This window comes from Anneissia japonica, unplaced genomic scaffold (genome assembly GCF_011630105.1).
Source record: "Anneissia japonica isolate Jap-2015-1 unplaced genomic scaffold, ASM1163010v1 scaffold7370_len818893_cov191, whole genome shotgun sequence".
Classification (NCBI taxonomy): Eukaryota; Metazoa; Echinodermata; class Crinoidea; order Comatulida; family Comatulidae; genus Anneissia; species Anneissia japonica.
This window is the reverse complement of record NW_022687459.1, coordinates 219,496-236,369: the sequence shown is the minus strand read 5'-3', so window position 1 is coordinate 236,369 and position 16,874 is coordinate 219,496. Positions and strand designations below refer to the sequence as shown.

The window sequence follows — 16,874 nt, the reverse complement described above, 5'->3', positions numbered from 1 at the left end:
GGGGATAGCTTTGTGGCCCGATGCTTGCCTTCCAATAATAAGGTCCTGGGTTCCAATTTTGTCACACTAGGACATTTTTACTGCTTACTACAGTTCCACTATCTTGAAAGAGAATTTTATTCATCGATTATCCTGCATAGTTCAGGGAGTATGCTTTTAGATTTTTAAAGAATAAAGTAAATATAAAATTCTATAAGATATAATCAACTATTATATACTATATACTATATATATATTTATATATATATATATTATATATATATATATATAGTACATAGGAACACACTATAGACGATATATAGTTTGCAAACTCTGACATGTCATGAAGCTGAGCAAATTATAGAAATTGCAAACGGTAAAAACGATGTGATAAAAAGCAATATTTAATTGCAGTCACGCATTCAGTATGTAAATATTGTATACTGTACGTATTTATGGTCAGTATATTGCGTGCATGATACGCAACGAATACGATGGATTACCATTGTAATGCCCACAGCACTATGTGGCCAAAAGAATACGAATCCATCAATCACCCTGGTAAAAGAAATAACTTATAATGAAACTTAACAGTTACGTGTTATCTTATGCCAAACGACATCTCTTTCCAAGCTGTAGTAAGCCGTGAGTTACCAGCCTTAACGAGTGGATTTGTAAGTTAGCCAAACAAACGGTATTAATTCCATTTAAGAAATAGTCGGATTCACATCTATCTAAAAGATTAGTAAATCATTTGATTTATTTATATTCTGTTATCGCAAATGTTACAGTTGTGGACTACACATAAGGGGGCCCAAATCCGCTTTAGCGTAGTTCCTTCATTATTTTGGTTTCTTGTAATTACATATCTTATTCTCTTTTATTCTGAAAAGGAAAACTGTTTATTTGACTGATTGATTGACTAATTGATTGATTGATTTGATTGTAATGTAAATTTGTGTTTGCACGGGGAGTAAGCTGCTGATCCCGAGTCCCGAGTTAAGTCATTTTAGTAATAAATGACAATTACACACAGTTTTGTGTTGTATTCTTTTCTTCATTCATGTGTCTAGTTAGGTGAATGTGCTGATGCCCGAGTGTAATATAAACATTTTAAATAACATACAAGGACATAAGTATGGGTTACAGATAGATAGAGAAATGGATCGATGGATGGGTGTGTGATAGACAGATGGATGGATAGATAAATATTATAGATAAATATTTTTATAAGTTTTCAATTGACGTATAATACCAACCTAGAATTGCTACAACTGCATCCTCATCTAAAATTTCTAAAGATCCTCTAGATATGAAATATAGCGTTGCCAGGTTATCTCCAATGTGGACTAACACATCTCCAGGGGCTAAATGAGTGGCTTGAAACTTCATGGAAAGAGCTCTCAAACACCCAACATTGACGCCTTTAAAAGCGGCTGTATTTTTCAAAAGATTTCGATTCAGGTGGAGAGATATATCAGCTTGAAGGAAATCTGGAAAAGTTTTCATTACCTAGCAATTAAAAACAAACACTCCTATATTAAATATAAACTGTATTCATAAATAAATTTGATAATGATAAGGACAATAATAATAATGGTAACAGTAATAATAATTATAAGTAACAATAATAATATCATAATAATTATACTAAAATAATAACTATAATAATGATGACAACAATGGTAGTAGTAATAATAATATAAGTAACAATTATAATATCATAATATAAATAATAAAAATAATAACTATAATACTGATGACAACAATAATAGTAATAACTACAATAATAATGACAATAATAATAATAAAGTAGTTATGTGTGATAAGAAACATTTTTCTCTAGTACGCCTAAATCATCTTACAGGCCTGTGAAACCATAACACACAATGTGCGTCAGGTAACATTCCATTATACAATTGTGTCGATTATATAATGGATAAAGTTTATATAATTATATATAATATATTATAACACACCGGATTAGATCTTTTTCATTTGATTAGTTGATTTTGTATTACGATATTTACACATAAACATTCATTATTTGTATAATATATAAAATAGATTACTTCGTCAATTTCTTGAACATCACTCTGCTTTGCAGAAGTCCAGACATGTTTGAAGTACTCCCTCAGTCGTTGGTTTAGAGGACTCGGTACATTGTGGAACTTGATGAATTCCTTGACGAGTCCCATCTGCTGATGATACCTAGCCATCCCTTCATACAGCCGCTCAATAATTGCGGTCATGTTTCCAAACACACAAGCAAACATGAGAGCTATATGAGAATAAATGAATTGAAAGAGGTGTTGAGATAAAAACATAAAGAGAATCCAATTACAAAAGGAAATTTAAGTAAGTTGCATACCGGTACTTTAAAAAAACTGTATATGGTCATGATGACATCACATCACAAATTTAACATGTTTTTGTCAAATTAATTTCATTGTGTTTACAGGACTAAATGTTAAAGTAAATCCTTTTTAGATCTTTTAAAACTTTTTGTTTAACTTAAATTCAGAAAGTATAGCAACAGCGTTGTTTCACTACAATATACTATTATTTTTTAAATATTATTTATTTATCTTTGAAATGTTTTACCTTCCGTTTTTGAATATTTTATTTCTCCTTTTATCGTCTGCATTTTATTTTTAAGCAAAAACGCCCCCACTCGACATTTCTATCTGCTAATGCTTTTATGATGTTAATGTATTATGACAAATAAGTGAAATAGAATGAAAATGGAAGATGTCATATTAAAGGCCACAGAAAATATTTGAAAAAATAACATTCTTCGAAAAAGAGTAAATCAAGGAAGTAATTGAAGATCAATGGTCTGTATTAACGACAGAAGCGATTTTGAATTTTGTTTAAATACCGTCTGCTTTCCTACCCAACTGAAATTTGTCTTCATTACACTCCGAAAGGAACATACTATTATGGCATATCATTCATTGTAATTTATACATGAACATGCTACTTTCCAAGTGTTTGAAAAATCCTATGAAAATAAAACATTGTGGTGAAAAATTAAAGTGATATTTGTATTTGTTGTAACAAAGAGCTCCTATGGTTTACTTGACGTTGAAATTATTAACTACATTATTATTAGTGAATGACATTTCGGGAGGTGAAGAAGACTAGTATTACTTTAATGAGTTCGCAGACGATATTGGAGCGAATGTTTCATGAGTCGTCATAATTATTGACCCATATTTCAACAAACCGTCATTCTATTTCGAAAGAGCTTTTCGTCTTGGTTGTAAAAATATCTCTAAAATATAATGCGAATTCAACAAAATTAGAATGTACCGCGCACGCAAACAATAGTACACCGCTTTAAGTGCTAAATATTACCAGAAAAAAAAATATATATATATTATACCACTGACTTTTTTATTAGTACATATCGCCTTCTGTCTTAGATAGAGAATCTTAAATCATTGTATTATGGAGGAATTACGTCGTACAAAGCACTTCTCCAATTCCTGTGATATTTGCTAATATCTTTGCTTTTCTCATCTTATGCCGTAACTGCTACTAGCATAATTGCCCTGTGAGAACCCTTTCTAGCTGTCAGTCATGTTGTTATAGTAACCATGTAGAATGTTAAAGGGCAACAAGGTGAATTACACATCTAAAAATCCCAACAGATTTTCAACAAATTATGACATTGTGTTCAATTTATTGAGTAAAATTGTAATCTAATCGAAGTATATATCTTGTCCGAAAGCTCTGGTTTATCTGGTAATGGTAATGGTGGGATATTTGTAGTGCGCCTTCCACAATAAAATCGTCTCAAGGCGCCGAAAAAAAATAGCTGTTTATCTTTTTCAAAAAATTAGCAACCGAAATCCAGATATCCTTTACTCTTTTAAAGAAATGCAATTGAATCTCATTAATAGTTAAATTTAAAACTATGATTACGTTATTCAATAAGGATAGTGAGCAGTTGCTTTTAAATGTGTACTTCGGAGTAGCATGGCTATCGATTTAAAAACTAACGCAGTGGGCAATCAAAATTAATGGTGAGAGAATAGCAGTTTACGAGATATATTTCTCTCCAATCCAGAGAGTTTAAATGACACAAGATAATTAACTGAAATCGAGTTATTCCCTAAACGCTTCGTAAAGCAAGCATTCGCACGTGCGTACGGTATGTGTTCAATTACGTCCGTTTCACTCTGGCAAATCTGTCTTGCAGAAGAGTTTGACGGAGAGCGTAAACCAAAGAGACAGTACGTTCGAAACATTTACGACGAACACGGGTGTTTCGGCGATACCATCCGCGCACGAGTGGGCTACTATAGTCAACTGATGATAGGCGTAGTACACTTTGACATTTTTGGATTAATTTACAGATCATGTGGCAATACTTGTCGAATGTATCGAAACGGAGAACCAAGTCAGTTGTTCGAATCATCGAAACCGAACCATAGTTTGATTAATTTTGCTGTCATACGCCCGATACTCACTGCGCCGTACGACGGTCATACGAACGTCGCACAATGAATTCGACCCTGCTCCCTGTGAGCGATAGGTGACGCAACGCCGTCTGTTGATTGACGGTGGCAGCTTGAAGGGATCGTCATTAAAAACGATCAGTTGGGCGCACTTCGTCGCGTTGGCTTCTACATAGAATCGCTTCGACCGACGACCCTCGGTCGCGCGCAGTGAGTGTCTGATTTTACAGTTACAAAAGGCAATGATTTAATATTCTATGCCATCATCGTAGTTGGGCTTATCTGTTGAGAATTTGTATTCAATATCATGAAAGTTAGTTGAAGTTATGCTTTATAAAATGGCAGCCAGTGATCATTTAGTGTGGTATAACATGTCTAGCTTATGTGAATAAATTTGTTTCTAATGTGTTTTCTTGGTAAAGAGAGAGATCACTGTCGTGTTTGATATCAGCCGAGATGTGTCAAATAGATATTCAGTACAAAATTGTATGTATGGAACAATTTACATTGATTTGAAAATTTAATACTTACATCCCAGAAGCATTATACAGATAGAAAATAGCTTCTCAGCCTCGGTATTTGCCGACACGTTGCCAAAGCCGACGGTTGTTAAAGTGGTTAGTGTAAAATATAACGCCGTCAGATACTGCGCTTCCATCGACGGCCCACTCTCCGACTCATTCTAAGAGAATTGTATAAAAAAAAAATATAGACTCAACAGTCGGTACAGCTTCATCCGTTTGTAAGATAGGGATTATGGGACGCATTACACAGTCAGCTTAGTTTGGTTCATTCGTTTGACGTTACTCAACCTGACAACTCATTACGTTAACGCAAGCCAACGCGTTAAGTAATTTAGTTAACGCAAGTCAACCTGTTAAGTAATTAAGTTAACACAGGTCAGCGTGTTTAGTTATTTAGTTAACGTGAGTAATGTTTACTCGTTCTGCTAACGCAATTCAATTGGTTTCTAACCCACATTTGTGTTTTTACTTAGCTTAGTTGAGTCATTTCGTTTATAAACCTCCTTAAGCCAGTTCAGCTGATGTAGTTATGTGATGAAAACAAGTTATTATTAGTCATAACATAACATGGTTGTATCATTGACGTTATTAAAATGTACAGGTAATACATTGATTGAATTTTGTAAAAGCATTTTCTTCCTTCATATTAGCCTAGTCATTATCTATACATTGAGACAAGGGGAATCATGTGCTAGGCTGTATCTGGTGGTATTTGAGGACTACATTCGTTGAGAGCTATGCTACACGATGTATTATTATGTCCTTTATTCGAACACTGTATTTACCTTTCTTTGATAATTTATGTCCAAGCAAAATATGTCATTGCTCTTATTTTATTATATTTGTTGATACGCTAAAATCATTTCAAATAATAGGCCCTAAGTAATAAATAAATCGTATTGTTTATTAATCATTAATCAGTATTATTGCTATCGTTATTGTTATTAATCACAATTAATATTTAATTTAATTTCCTAGATTTGATCAAATATCATTTTATTCATTATTAATGAAAGGTTAACTGACCTCATCAACGGAAGCTCCAAAAAGTATAAGATCAAAGGGTATTGCCGCCATGGCATCAATAAAGAACCATCCTTTTAAATAATGTGCCGCAATATCATAGGGGTTTGATATTACTTCGCCTTTATTATCATCAACATAGGTAGTTCGAAAGTTTATCAGGATATCGAAAATAAACATAACGTCTGTCTCTTATACACATCTAGATGTGTATAAGAGACATATATAATACATATATAATTTATAATAATTATCGAAAACATATAATTGTTATTGTGTGATAATTAAGTTTACCGTATAAGGTTCCTGAATATCTTTGGATAACTTGGCTATCCAGCCCGAGTAATTTTGCTTGCTTCGTTCCGCGTCTCCTATCGCGTACCAAATGCACGCCATCCAATGTGCAACCAGGGCAAAGGTTAGCATTAGGAGGCAAACGACAGCTGGGCCATATTGCGAATACCGGTCCAACTTTCGCGCAACTCTCAATAGTCTTAGCAGACGTGCAGTTTTTAACAATCCCATAGTAGTTGTTGTTTTCTGGGGGAAAATGAAGAAATCAATCTATAAAGATGTTTGTAAACGTATTAAAAATGACGATTTTCTTTTTTACGGTACACGTAATAGAAATCAAATAACCCTCAAAATACCTTTGAGAATTTAAAACATCTTATTATTTACTATATCCTAAAGCATAAATACATAGGCCTAATAGAAATCAATTTTATTACAAAGTGCTCATCAGGGTTAACGAAACTTTAATTAAGTGTTGTTGACATACACGTAACACACTAGTCTGATATCCCATGTTGGTTTGGCCGGTCGTCTGCTTAACTGGAGCGTGGAACATCTTAAAGTGGCCCAGACGTACCGTAATACCTTTCGCCTCATCTCCACACAGTGTTATAATAATATTCATATGCAATATGTAGTGTGTCGTATGCAGTGCATCATATTAATTATGATCCTTCTCATTTCTATTACCCTTACTCATTATGACTGGCGTGCTGCATTGTATCTATTTGATAGTGTTAGTAAGCCATGAAACTATAACATTAACCTATCGAATTATACCCTAGGCAAACGGTGCGAGTTTTCTTTCGGAGGTCTGAAACAGGATTTTCTGCTGCTGTTCAATAATTTGCAGTCTACAGTCACATTTATTTGGGTCTAGCCTCATAGAGAAACATGATTTTCCGCGAGACCATAAATATTACCAAGCAAAATATGTCATTGCTCTTATTTTATTATATTTGTTGATACGCTAAAATCATTTCAAATAATAGGCCCTAAGTAATAAATAAATCGTATTGTTTATTAATCATTAATTAGTATTATTGCTATCGTTATTGTTATTAATCACAATTAATATTTAATTTAATTTCCTAGATTTGATCAAATATCATTTTATTCATTATTAATGAAAGGTTAACTGACCTCATCAACGGAAGCTCCAAAAAGTATAAGATCAAAGGGTATTGCCGCCATGGCATCAATAAAGAACCATCCTTTTAAATAATGTGCCGCAATATCATAGGGGTTTGATATTACTTCGCCTTTATTATCATCAACATAGGTAGTTCGAAAGTTTATCAGGATATCGAAAATAAACATAACGTCGACTATAAGATCGATAATAATCAATGGGTTGGTGTAACTGGATGAGGGTCCCTGACTATCACGTGTATCGGGCTCTTTGTTCAGTTTCGCTTGCTTCGTGTCATCTTTCAGGAGGAAGGCTACGGAGTACGGCGTCAGAATGGTAGTGTAGAGTACTAACAACAGAATGAACCAATCCCAGACGGCTTTGAAAGGTGAGTAGTGTAGGATAGTGCATGCGTGTAGCTGGCGCTTACGTCGAAGATTGTTGTGGTTGATTTCGTCCGATGTTAGATAATTCTTCTGCTGTTGTGGAATGACAGATATAATTAATCATCATCATCATCATCATCCATAATGAAGAATTGGCTAATTAATGTGTTGATAATTGGCATTCCATTCACACATACCTCAATCCTAGAGGAACTTGTGCACAACACTGAATAATATAATAAATATTCCAAATTTTTTTAATGACTATAATAATATAAATACAGGAGGTCTCCCCCCAATTAAAGACCACTTTTTGGACCGATGTTTCCATGGTCTTTAGCAGTTTTTAGTTAGCAGTCTCTAATTCGAGTAATAAAGATAATCGACATTTGTTAAACTGGACCACAGAAAAGTGGTCTTTAATTGGAGATGGTTTTAATTGCATGGACTTTAGTTAGAGGGAGATATGTACTGTGAAACAAGCTCCATATTGCGATAGACAATAAACTATGAAATAACTAGCAATATTAGAAGAAAAGAAAAACCCGCATAAAATAGATATTGGAATACAGGCATAAACCACTCAAGCCAATCATAGTTCAGATGTTCGTATCCTGACATCACGTGATCCATTGATCCGCTAATATTCAGGTAGGTCTATAAAGAAATTATCTTGCAAGACATTATACCATGTGATATGATTTTTATTATAATATGATTTGCGTTGTTACGAAAGTGCGAAAACCTGGCGATTCACTATTGATTATTTTCTTCGAATGTGTTGTTTCAATTTATTTATAATACTTGATTCCATAGCTAATGGGATCGTATGCTAACTAACGATTTATTACATTATGTTCATGTATATGTATAGCCTATACATAGTCTTTTTATGAGGTGTTGGACTTATGGGAGCAAAAACCAATCTACCTCTATACTAATAATACAAATATTATAGATAGAACAGCTGATCACTCACATGTGAATCTATGGACGTCGCTGTCGATAACCTGCTCCTAAACTCCTCCATCTTGACCGATCTGGAAAATTAAACAAATACAAGAATAAAACAAACAAGTATGTAACTTATGAATGATAAATTGACGTGTTATTGTACTGAATACTTGCAAATCGAACCCACGACCTCCATTAGTATTTCTATGGAATTATTATATACTAAATAATATAATAATAGAGCAATGGTAATGATATCTTTATTGCTATAAAACAATAACAAACAAAAATTAAAATTATTAGAATAAAAATAAATGAATTAATTTTATTTAAGACATATAATATGGTAATTATCAAAACAATAATGGTAAGCATTATATGATAATGTAATATCTATAATGTATAATAATTACACAATAATGATTATTATAATAGTGATGATAATAACATATAAAAACAATTCGAGCAAACCGTGCACTAATTAAAAATTAGTACAGGTTGGGAATAGGAAAATAGTTACTGTGATGACGTCACGATTGACTTACAATCATTATTATAATAGTGAATACAAAAAACCATAAAAACAAATATTTATGATAATATTAACAGTAGTGTTCAATCGCTACCCCCCATTATATCGTGTGTCTAGTTTGATGCAAGAGCTAATGAAGCAGTCTTAAGTAGAAGCAACGCCGTAATGTATTCAACTTATCAAGTAGAACACACCGAATAGAAGGTCATTTATACGGTATGGTATTTTAAAAGTGTGTAACTGCTGTAGCCTTAAAACCTAATTCTCACTCGCATTAACATTCGCCAACATGTGGCAAATTGTAATGCCACCCAAATAATTACCTTGCGCATGCCTTTAAAGTCACCACCACAATTAAACAAAATAATTATTCTGGCTTATTTTTAGAATAGTAATAACTCGGAAGAATTCGGGGTAACTCGTTATACGTCAAGAAATATCGGTAAATTTCGGAACATATTATAATCATAAAAGTCGATCATTAGCGTGTGTGTTCCAGTAGCTAATGTGTGTTGTTTCGTGAAGCAATCCTTTATTTTGATGTCACCATGGTGATAGTAGAATTGGTTCACGAAGTGATTTAAGTAATGTGTATTGGTGAAAAACAACTTTAAATTGAACACTTGATTTCATCTAAGAAGGTTTCTCTGTCGCGCAAAATAACAATAACCAATAAGTGAAAATAAATTGCTTGAAAAATAAATGCAGGGTGAGTCATTTCCTACGGTAAGATTTTTCTAGTTATTCGAATACCTAATGGTAGCATGCCTTGAAGTAACTGCAACTTTATCCAAAATATACTTTAATTTAAGTGGTATCATCAAGAGTTCACAGCATAGTGATGCATATACAGTACATCTTGACGGTAAGTATCAATGTAAATGAGACTAGGCATACGCGCTGATTCACGACCAACCGAAAGATGGTAGGATCAGGATGATTACATTTTAGCACAAAAGGACAAATACAGCCTCAATACCTTGTGAGACTACAATTTAAGTCATGAATATCTGGTTAGTTGTTCACCATTTATACGCCAACTCTATGACATTGATAAATGAATTACATCAGGCTTCGCTTTTCTAAAGTGGCTATTATCCAAGTGAACGCGTTTGAGTGTACGCTAAGCCATTTTTCACGCGTCCGTCACGATGTTTATTGCCGATATGACTTCAGTTAAAGTTCGATTAGACTCCGCACTAACCGTTCGTCAATGTCCATTAAGTAAATTGACTTTAACTATAATTACTTTCCTAAGTAAATTTATTTTAATGATCGAGTCAGTAATAATAGGAAGCTGATTCAGAATATTTGGTCTAGGCACCACAGTTTTCTTAGCGATTTCAACAATGTACACGATACGGCTTTGGTCAATATTCGGGAACAAGTGTGTCTTTTCACCGCAAGAACAATCGCTCTCGTGATAATGTTCGTATACATCACACCAAGACAGGCGTCCTAGAAAATGTCACCTCCCTAAACATGCGTACAGTGTACTTTTCATCTGTCTACCGTAGATTGTTAATATGTTTAGCAACCATATGTTTACATTAATGTTGAGTTTTGAATGAATTGCAAATTATAGGTTGTGCAGAAGGTAATTGTCATTGATGGGTTTAGCCCTAAATTCAACACTCCGCAAACAAATATGTGTCAAAGATAAAACAACTGTCGATAAATCCACAACGAACTATTGGGACGGAACAATTATTTAATTGGTCAACACGTAGAGAAAATGAACGACGCAAGCCTAACACGTTCTGACTCTACAACAAAGCATAACACTGATTTAATACAGAGGATAAACTTTAACAAAAACATCCAATGCCCAAGAGAGTAAAAATAAATATGCAATATTACAGGCGAAGGACCAGAAACATTAATGAAATATAAAATACATCAAATAGATATAATGATTTTGAGTAAAGATAGTTATAGACCTACGTTGGCCTACTTTTCAGTGAAAATAGAGTTAGGATTCACATTTGTTGTACTCTATAGTTTGTGAGGTTTACATTAGTTATGTTCTGAAATAAATATATATTAATAATAGACCCGACGAATGTCTATAGCCTCGTGGTGACATGCATTAAGTATGATACTATTTCCTCAACCTTCTATTTTATTAATATAATGATGTACATTAAATGTAGGCTACATAATGCCTCATACATGTGTCACCCATGTTCATAATATTACGTTTCGGGTCTTGAGCCCTTCATATCCGCGACAGCTGGTAAAACCCGATTTGCGTCAACAACCTTAATATTATCATGTGTTTTTGACTTAGGTGGGATTTCACTTGGGAGAATTTATTCGAAGGCTTCTTTAAAATCTATCGGCTCTTTATCTAGCATCGATTTTTGCTTCGGCGATTGCGCTCTGTGGTCGGTGAGTGAAAACCAACGCAAAGTATGTATGTAAACCTATATAAGCGCTTAGTGATTTGGTGTCATAGGCTATGTCGCGTGGAACCAATAGTTACACATAGAATAATTTGTTGATTTGGTAACGCATTCACGGTTCATAGCATTTATTTCATAATTATGTGTTGTCATTACAAAATGGTTTATAATAATAATAATAATAATAATAATAATAATAAATAATAATAATATTAATATTAATGATAATGATAATGATGATGATGATGATGATGATGATGATGATGATGATGATGATACAGTAACAAATTCATAGATAGTAAAGATAGTGAATTGATAATTATAATTGAGATGATATAAATATTTTGACTGACATCCCGAAAAAGTCCATTGAACCTATCGTGGGCTTTTATACACACACATAGGGCCTAAGCCTATTTCTTTTGTAGGTTTATTATCTGCATCGGCGTAATCAGATTTACTAATTCTATAATATTTTATGCTAGTTGTTATTCAGGTTTCGTATATTGTTACACAGTTCAATCGGTAGTTTTTTGGGCGATGTTCTGCGTGACAGCTCGGAGACATTTCAGAAGAATCGAAACCTTGCGATAAATTCGTCAACTTGACAATGTTGTATCCGTGTGGACGCCGTATCATTTTGCATTAATAGTAATCAACCAGCACACACGTATGCCTATAATAACCTGCTGACCCGATTTAGCAAACTCGTTGAAATTGCAACGCCATCACCACATCATTGATACCGTCGTACCGTATTAAATCGGTTCAAAATGCCGTTGCATAATCATTGGCTTTACGCCTTCTTTTAGTTGCAATAGCACATGCCTATGTCAAAAAGGGAAAATAAACAAACACATCTTACAGAACTGTATAGTCTGCAGCTATGTTATCACATTTTTTTTTAAAGACTATATTACAGTATTCACTATTATACCGTTAAGATCAACAGATATCGCTCTATAAAGCTGCAGACTATATATACGGTGACCTTAAATTGTATACTAATAAGCCATGACCATAGACATTTCATGCACATTTGAAACCACAAACTAACGTATTTGTATCCCTAATCATATGCATGTTAAATATCGTGTGATTGGCTGTCACCTGCAGCACGTAGCGTCACTTCGTAAACGATCGCTCAGAATATCATGAACGAGGTAGTGAAACTGTCGCTTTAAAAATATGATATGATGATGGATATGAACACAGGATAATTGTTGTGCTAATAGTAATACATGCATTCCATTCACTCCATAAAAAGGTCACCGAATGGCCGTTATTCAATACTACAAGCATACTTCAACCATGGGTCTATAAACTTCCACCACTTCTAGGTTAGAATCTTTTGTTGTTTTTTTTTCCGGGCTTATTTCCGAGCCGTACTTTAGCAAACACACGTACAGATGCAAATGAATGTACGCGCGTTGCACGTCAGCCAATCGCAGGTTGGTTAAAGGCGAGGAACTCAATGAATACAAATTAAATTTCATTTGGCTTGTCATATACAAGCATTATTTAAATCGAATTAATTATTTATATTTGTTTTGCCTCAACGGTTGCCATGTTTATAGAACTAAATACGATGATGCCATAGAGGGCGTTTCATTGACGCTAATAAGCCTAAAAAAAATAGATAATTTGGCATATCCAAACAATAATTGACAGGTTATCTACGTTGGCTGTCTGGTTAGAAGGCAGTGTCCAATACCTAGAGGCACCACGGTGATCGCTTGAATAACTGAGGCGTAAAATTATCTTGAAACTCAATTTCAATTTTGTCGTGGCGTGCTCGCGTAATAATTCCGCCAACCGAGGACTAATTCCAATTACTGACGTCATAAGGAACGTATTTCAAAACCGATCTCATGTTAGCGATCCGATGTACAGAAATTGAATATCTCATAAACATTATGGGTATTTAAATGCACGGATCCTGTTTATTACATGTTTTCATCACCAAATTGGGAGTTCTTTTTACCATTTTGTGTCAGGAATTGACCGCTTGATCTATTGATTAATTGGTTTTTTTATTTTTTTAAATAAGCAGTTCTCCTACCAGGGGAGCGATATTATTCAAATAGAATATGGTAGAGATTGGTAATTATAATCCACTTGTATGGAATAGATGATCAAGATTACAATAATCGTGGGAATATTTATGAATAAAATTGATGTGAAAGGATTAAATTAAAACTAAATAAATATACAACATTGAAGAACGGAGTGTAATGTTTATAAGTAATTTTATAACAATAATTGATAAAAATTACAATGTATATATATATATATATATATATATATATAATACAACTAGTCTATTGATTCACGTTTACATTAACACATTTCTCTGAGCTGCAGGCCCGTAGAGGGGGGGGGGGGGTTAAGTCGGTTACGACCAACCGCCCAAAAACTGGAGAAGATCTGCATTTAAAAACGAAAAATTGATATTCGAAAATATATTTACAATGTTCTCCAGAGTATCGGATATAAGAGTCTACTTTCCACTGAAATGAACCTCCCACAAATTAAGTCACGCTACAGGCCTGAGCTGTTTTTTGGATAAAACATAACGTAACATTACGTAACGCAGTGTAATGTGGCGTAACATGACATAATAATGTAATATACTATTATATTAGGCCTATATATTGTAATAATATATATAATATAATGTAATACACATATATTTCAACACGTTGTGTAAGGTATACTAGTGTATTGGTTCACGTCTACATAAATAAATTTCTGTTAGCTGTTTGTTTTTGATAAAACATAACGTAACATACGTAACATTACGTAACGCAGTGTGATGTGGCGTAGCATAGCAATGATGTAATATACTATTATATTATATAATGTAACAATACATTATAGCATAATGTACTAAAACACCTTTTGTGAAGCATACTAATCTATATCGATTCACGTCTAAATTAATACATTTCTGTGGGCTGTTTGTTTTTGATAAAACATAACGTGACATACGTAACATTACGTAACGCAGTGCCATGTGGCCTAACATACAAAACATACATCCCACAGTATGTTTTGTATGTCTTACATTATAATCAGAAGACGTTTTAAAATGAATATTCTGACATGGAGTCGATCTTGGGCGTGTGCATAAATGTTTTAATTGACAGATCATAATACATTTATACATTCATACGGCTAACACACCGATCCATTCCATGCATACTGTTCATATAATATATTTATTTAGATAAGCATTGATATCCTACAGCCAAAATCCTAGGACTAAAAACAGTTATTTTAGTCAAATGTGCCAATAGCTCTTTTGCAAGCATATTGGATTTACCATCTCTAATCTTGATGATGCCGTTCTATAGGAACGCACACGTATACTGAAAGTTATATCATTTACTGAACTTAATTATGGAAATTGATGAATTACACACTATAGACATCAGTACGTGCGCGCTTAACCCACACAAATAGCATACAATGTGGGAGATGGAACATTTTGGAGGGGATCCAGCCGCCAGGGGGCCACTAGGGCCCGTGCCCCCCCCCCGGTCAGAAAAAGGGGTGTGGCCACTTCGCTTCCCCTACCCATAGTGGCCTTCCTCTATATCTGATCCGAAAGGGCTTTATTGATACATAAATGTGTCTCTGACATCGACTGTAAAGTATATATATATATATATCACATTAATCCAGTGGGGATGGGACGCCCAGCTGGCCAGGACCCCCAAAATTTGTCAAAATTTTTAAAAATTGGAGATAAAATATTCAAATTTAAAGTCTGAATGAGTGCCATTTTCGGGCTTCTAGAGGTGCCATAATAATAATTTGCTTTTGGGCGCCCAGTACAGAATAGGCCTATACTATAAGAGGGAAGCATAGCTGACGTCAGGAAGAAGTCAATAATTTTGTCGAGGAGAAACACTGCTTTCACAAAAGCATTTTTACAATCTGAGAGTGCCATCTCTGAGCGTCTAGAGGGGCCTATTCTTAACATTTTTCCCAACCATGGTGGGGCGGAGATTGGTGTTAACTAACTATTGGCGACCCCCACGTCAAAAAGATTTCTGGATCCGCCCCTGTTTTCAGAGTGTTTTCTGTTCATGCATACATTGACCTAGTAATCGGTAAGGGCTTGAAAAGGAAGGTTGCAAAGCGCGCTTGGGTCATTTCGTACCCGATACATTACTGGACAGTGTCTTATGAGGTTTGGTTGAATTACTGTTTTGCTTTTAAGACAACACATAATGGCCTGATATTTGACGTAAGTTTGTATTGTTCAACTCTCTAAGTACCTCAGCCGCAATCATTTTACTAGTTCGGGGGTACGACACGGAAAATAACATTACTATATCCATACATTCGAACCTTCCTGTGCATTCGAGCTGAAGCATTTATTGAGCACAAGCGTGATGATGATGATCCAACTCGCGCGCCCAGATTGATTTTCACATTCTGCCTATATATTCTCTTTTCGTATTGTAATTATATACAAACTTGCAGATGATATATGACGGAAAATATAATAATAACATGGCAACGCTAATATAAACTATAATATTCAATATCAGCTGAGAATTATGTCAGCTACCAGTATCCCGTGATTAATTTCAATAATTATCTCTCTAGCGAACGGAGAGAAGAAATTCATCAGAAACATAATTATTAATAATTAAAAACAACGGCACATATACAGGAACAAATAAAGTGATTATTGTTATCCCATTAATTGGGTCAACAATCCATTAAAATATTATTAGGCCTATTAAAATTATTTTTTTTTTCATTATTTACATAGGCCTATATACAATAAATTATTTGACTATCGAAATCAGTGCTATTTTTAAAGATTTATGTGATTTTAGTCATGTGGAAATAACAGCCAGTCAATATTAATTGAAACGTAACTGAAGGGAATCTGACAAATGAAGAAAAAAAGAAACAAAAAAAAACCTGCCGACCTACATCGTAACATACGGTACATGGGAACTTTCACATACATTGCGAACGTCAACTGTTTGACCACTAAGGTGTTGTGGGTGAATCAAAGCACCAGTACACATTGAATATTTTCATTCTTTTTAACATGTCTGACGTCACAAACCATGTGACTAGACTTGTTATAAGATACAGCCTCTTGCACTTCGTTTAGCAAACTGGATCTCGAATATATTGTACTGTACAATGC

At 34.1% G+C, this 16,874-nt stretch overlaps 1 protein-coding gene across 1 annotated transcript in view; it reads right to left on the bottom strand.

Moving 5' to 3' along the window:
* The window catches only part of LOC117118698 (potassium voltage-gated channel unc-103-like), a gene marked incomplete in the record, with an annotated part of 27,208 nt that overhangs the window by 5,903 nt on the left and 4,431 nt on the right, over window positions 1-16,874 (bottom strand). The window contains 6 exon segments of the mRNA XM_033263363.1: window positions 1,239-1,491; window positions 2,052-2,260; window positions 4,977-5,127; window positions 6,287-6,532; window positions 7,430-7,897; window positions 8,784-8,844. Coding sequence (XP_033119254.1) covers window positions 1,239-1,491; window positions 2,052-2,260; window positions 4,977-5,127; window positions 6,287-6,532; window positions 7,430-7,897; window positions 8,784-8,834 — 1,378 coding nt within the window.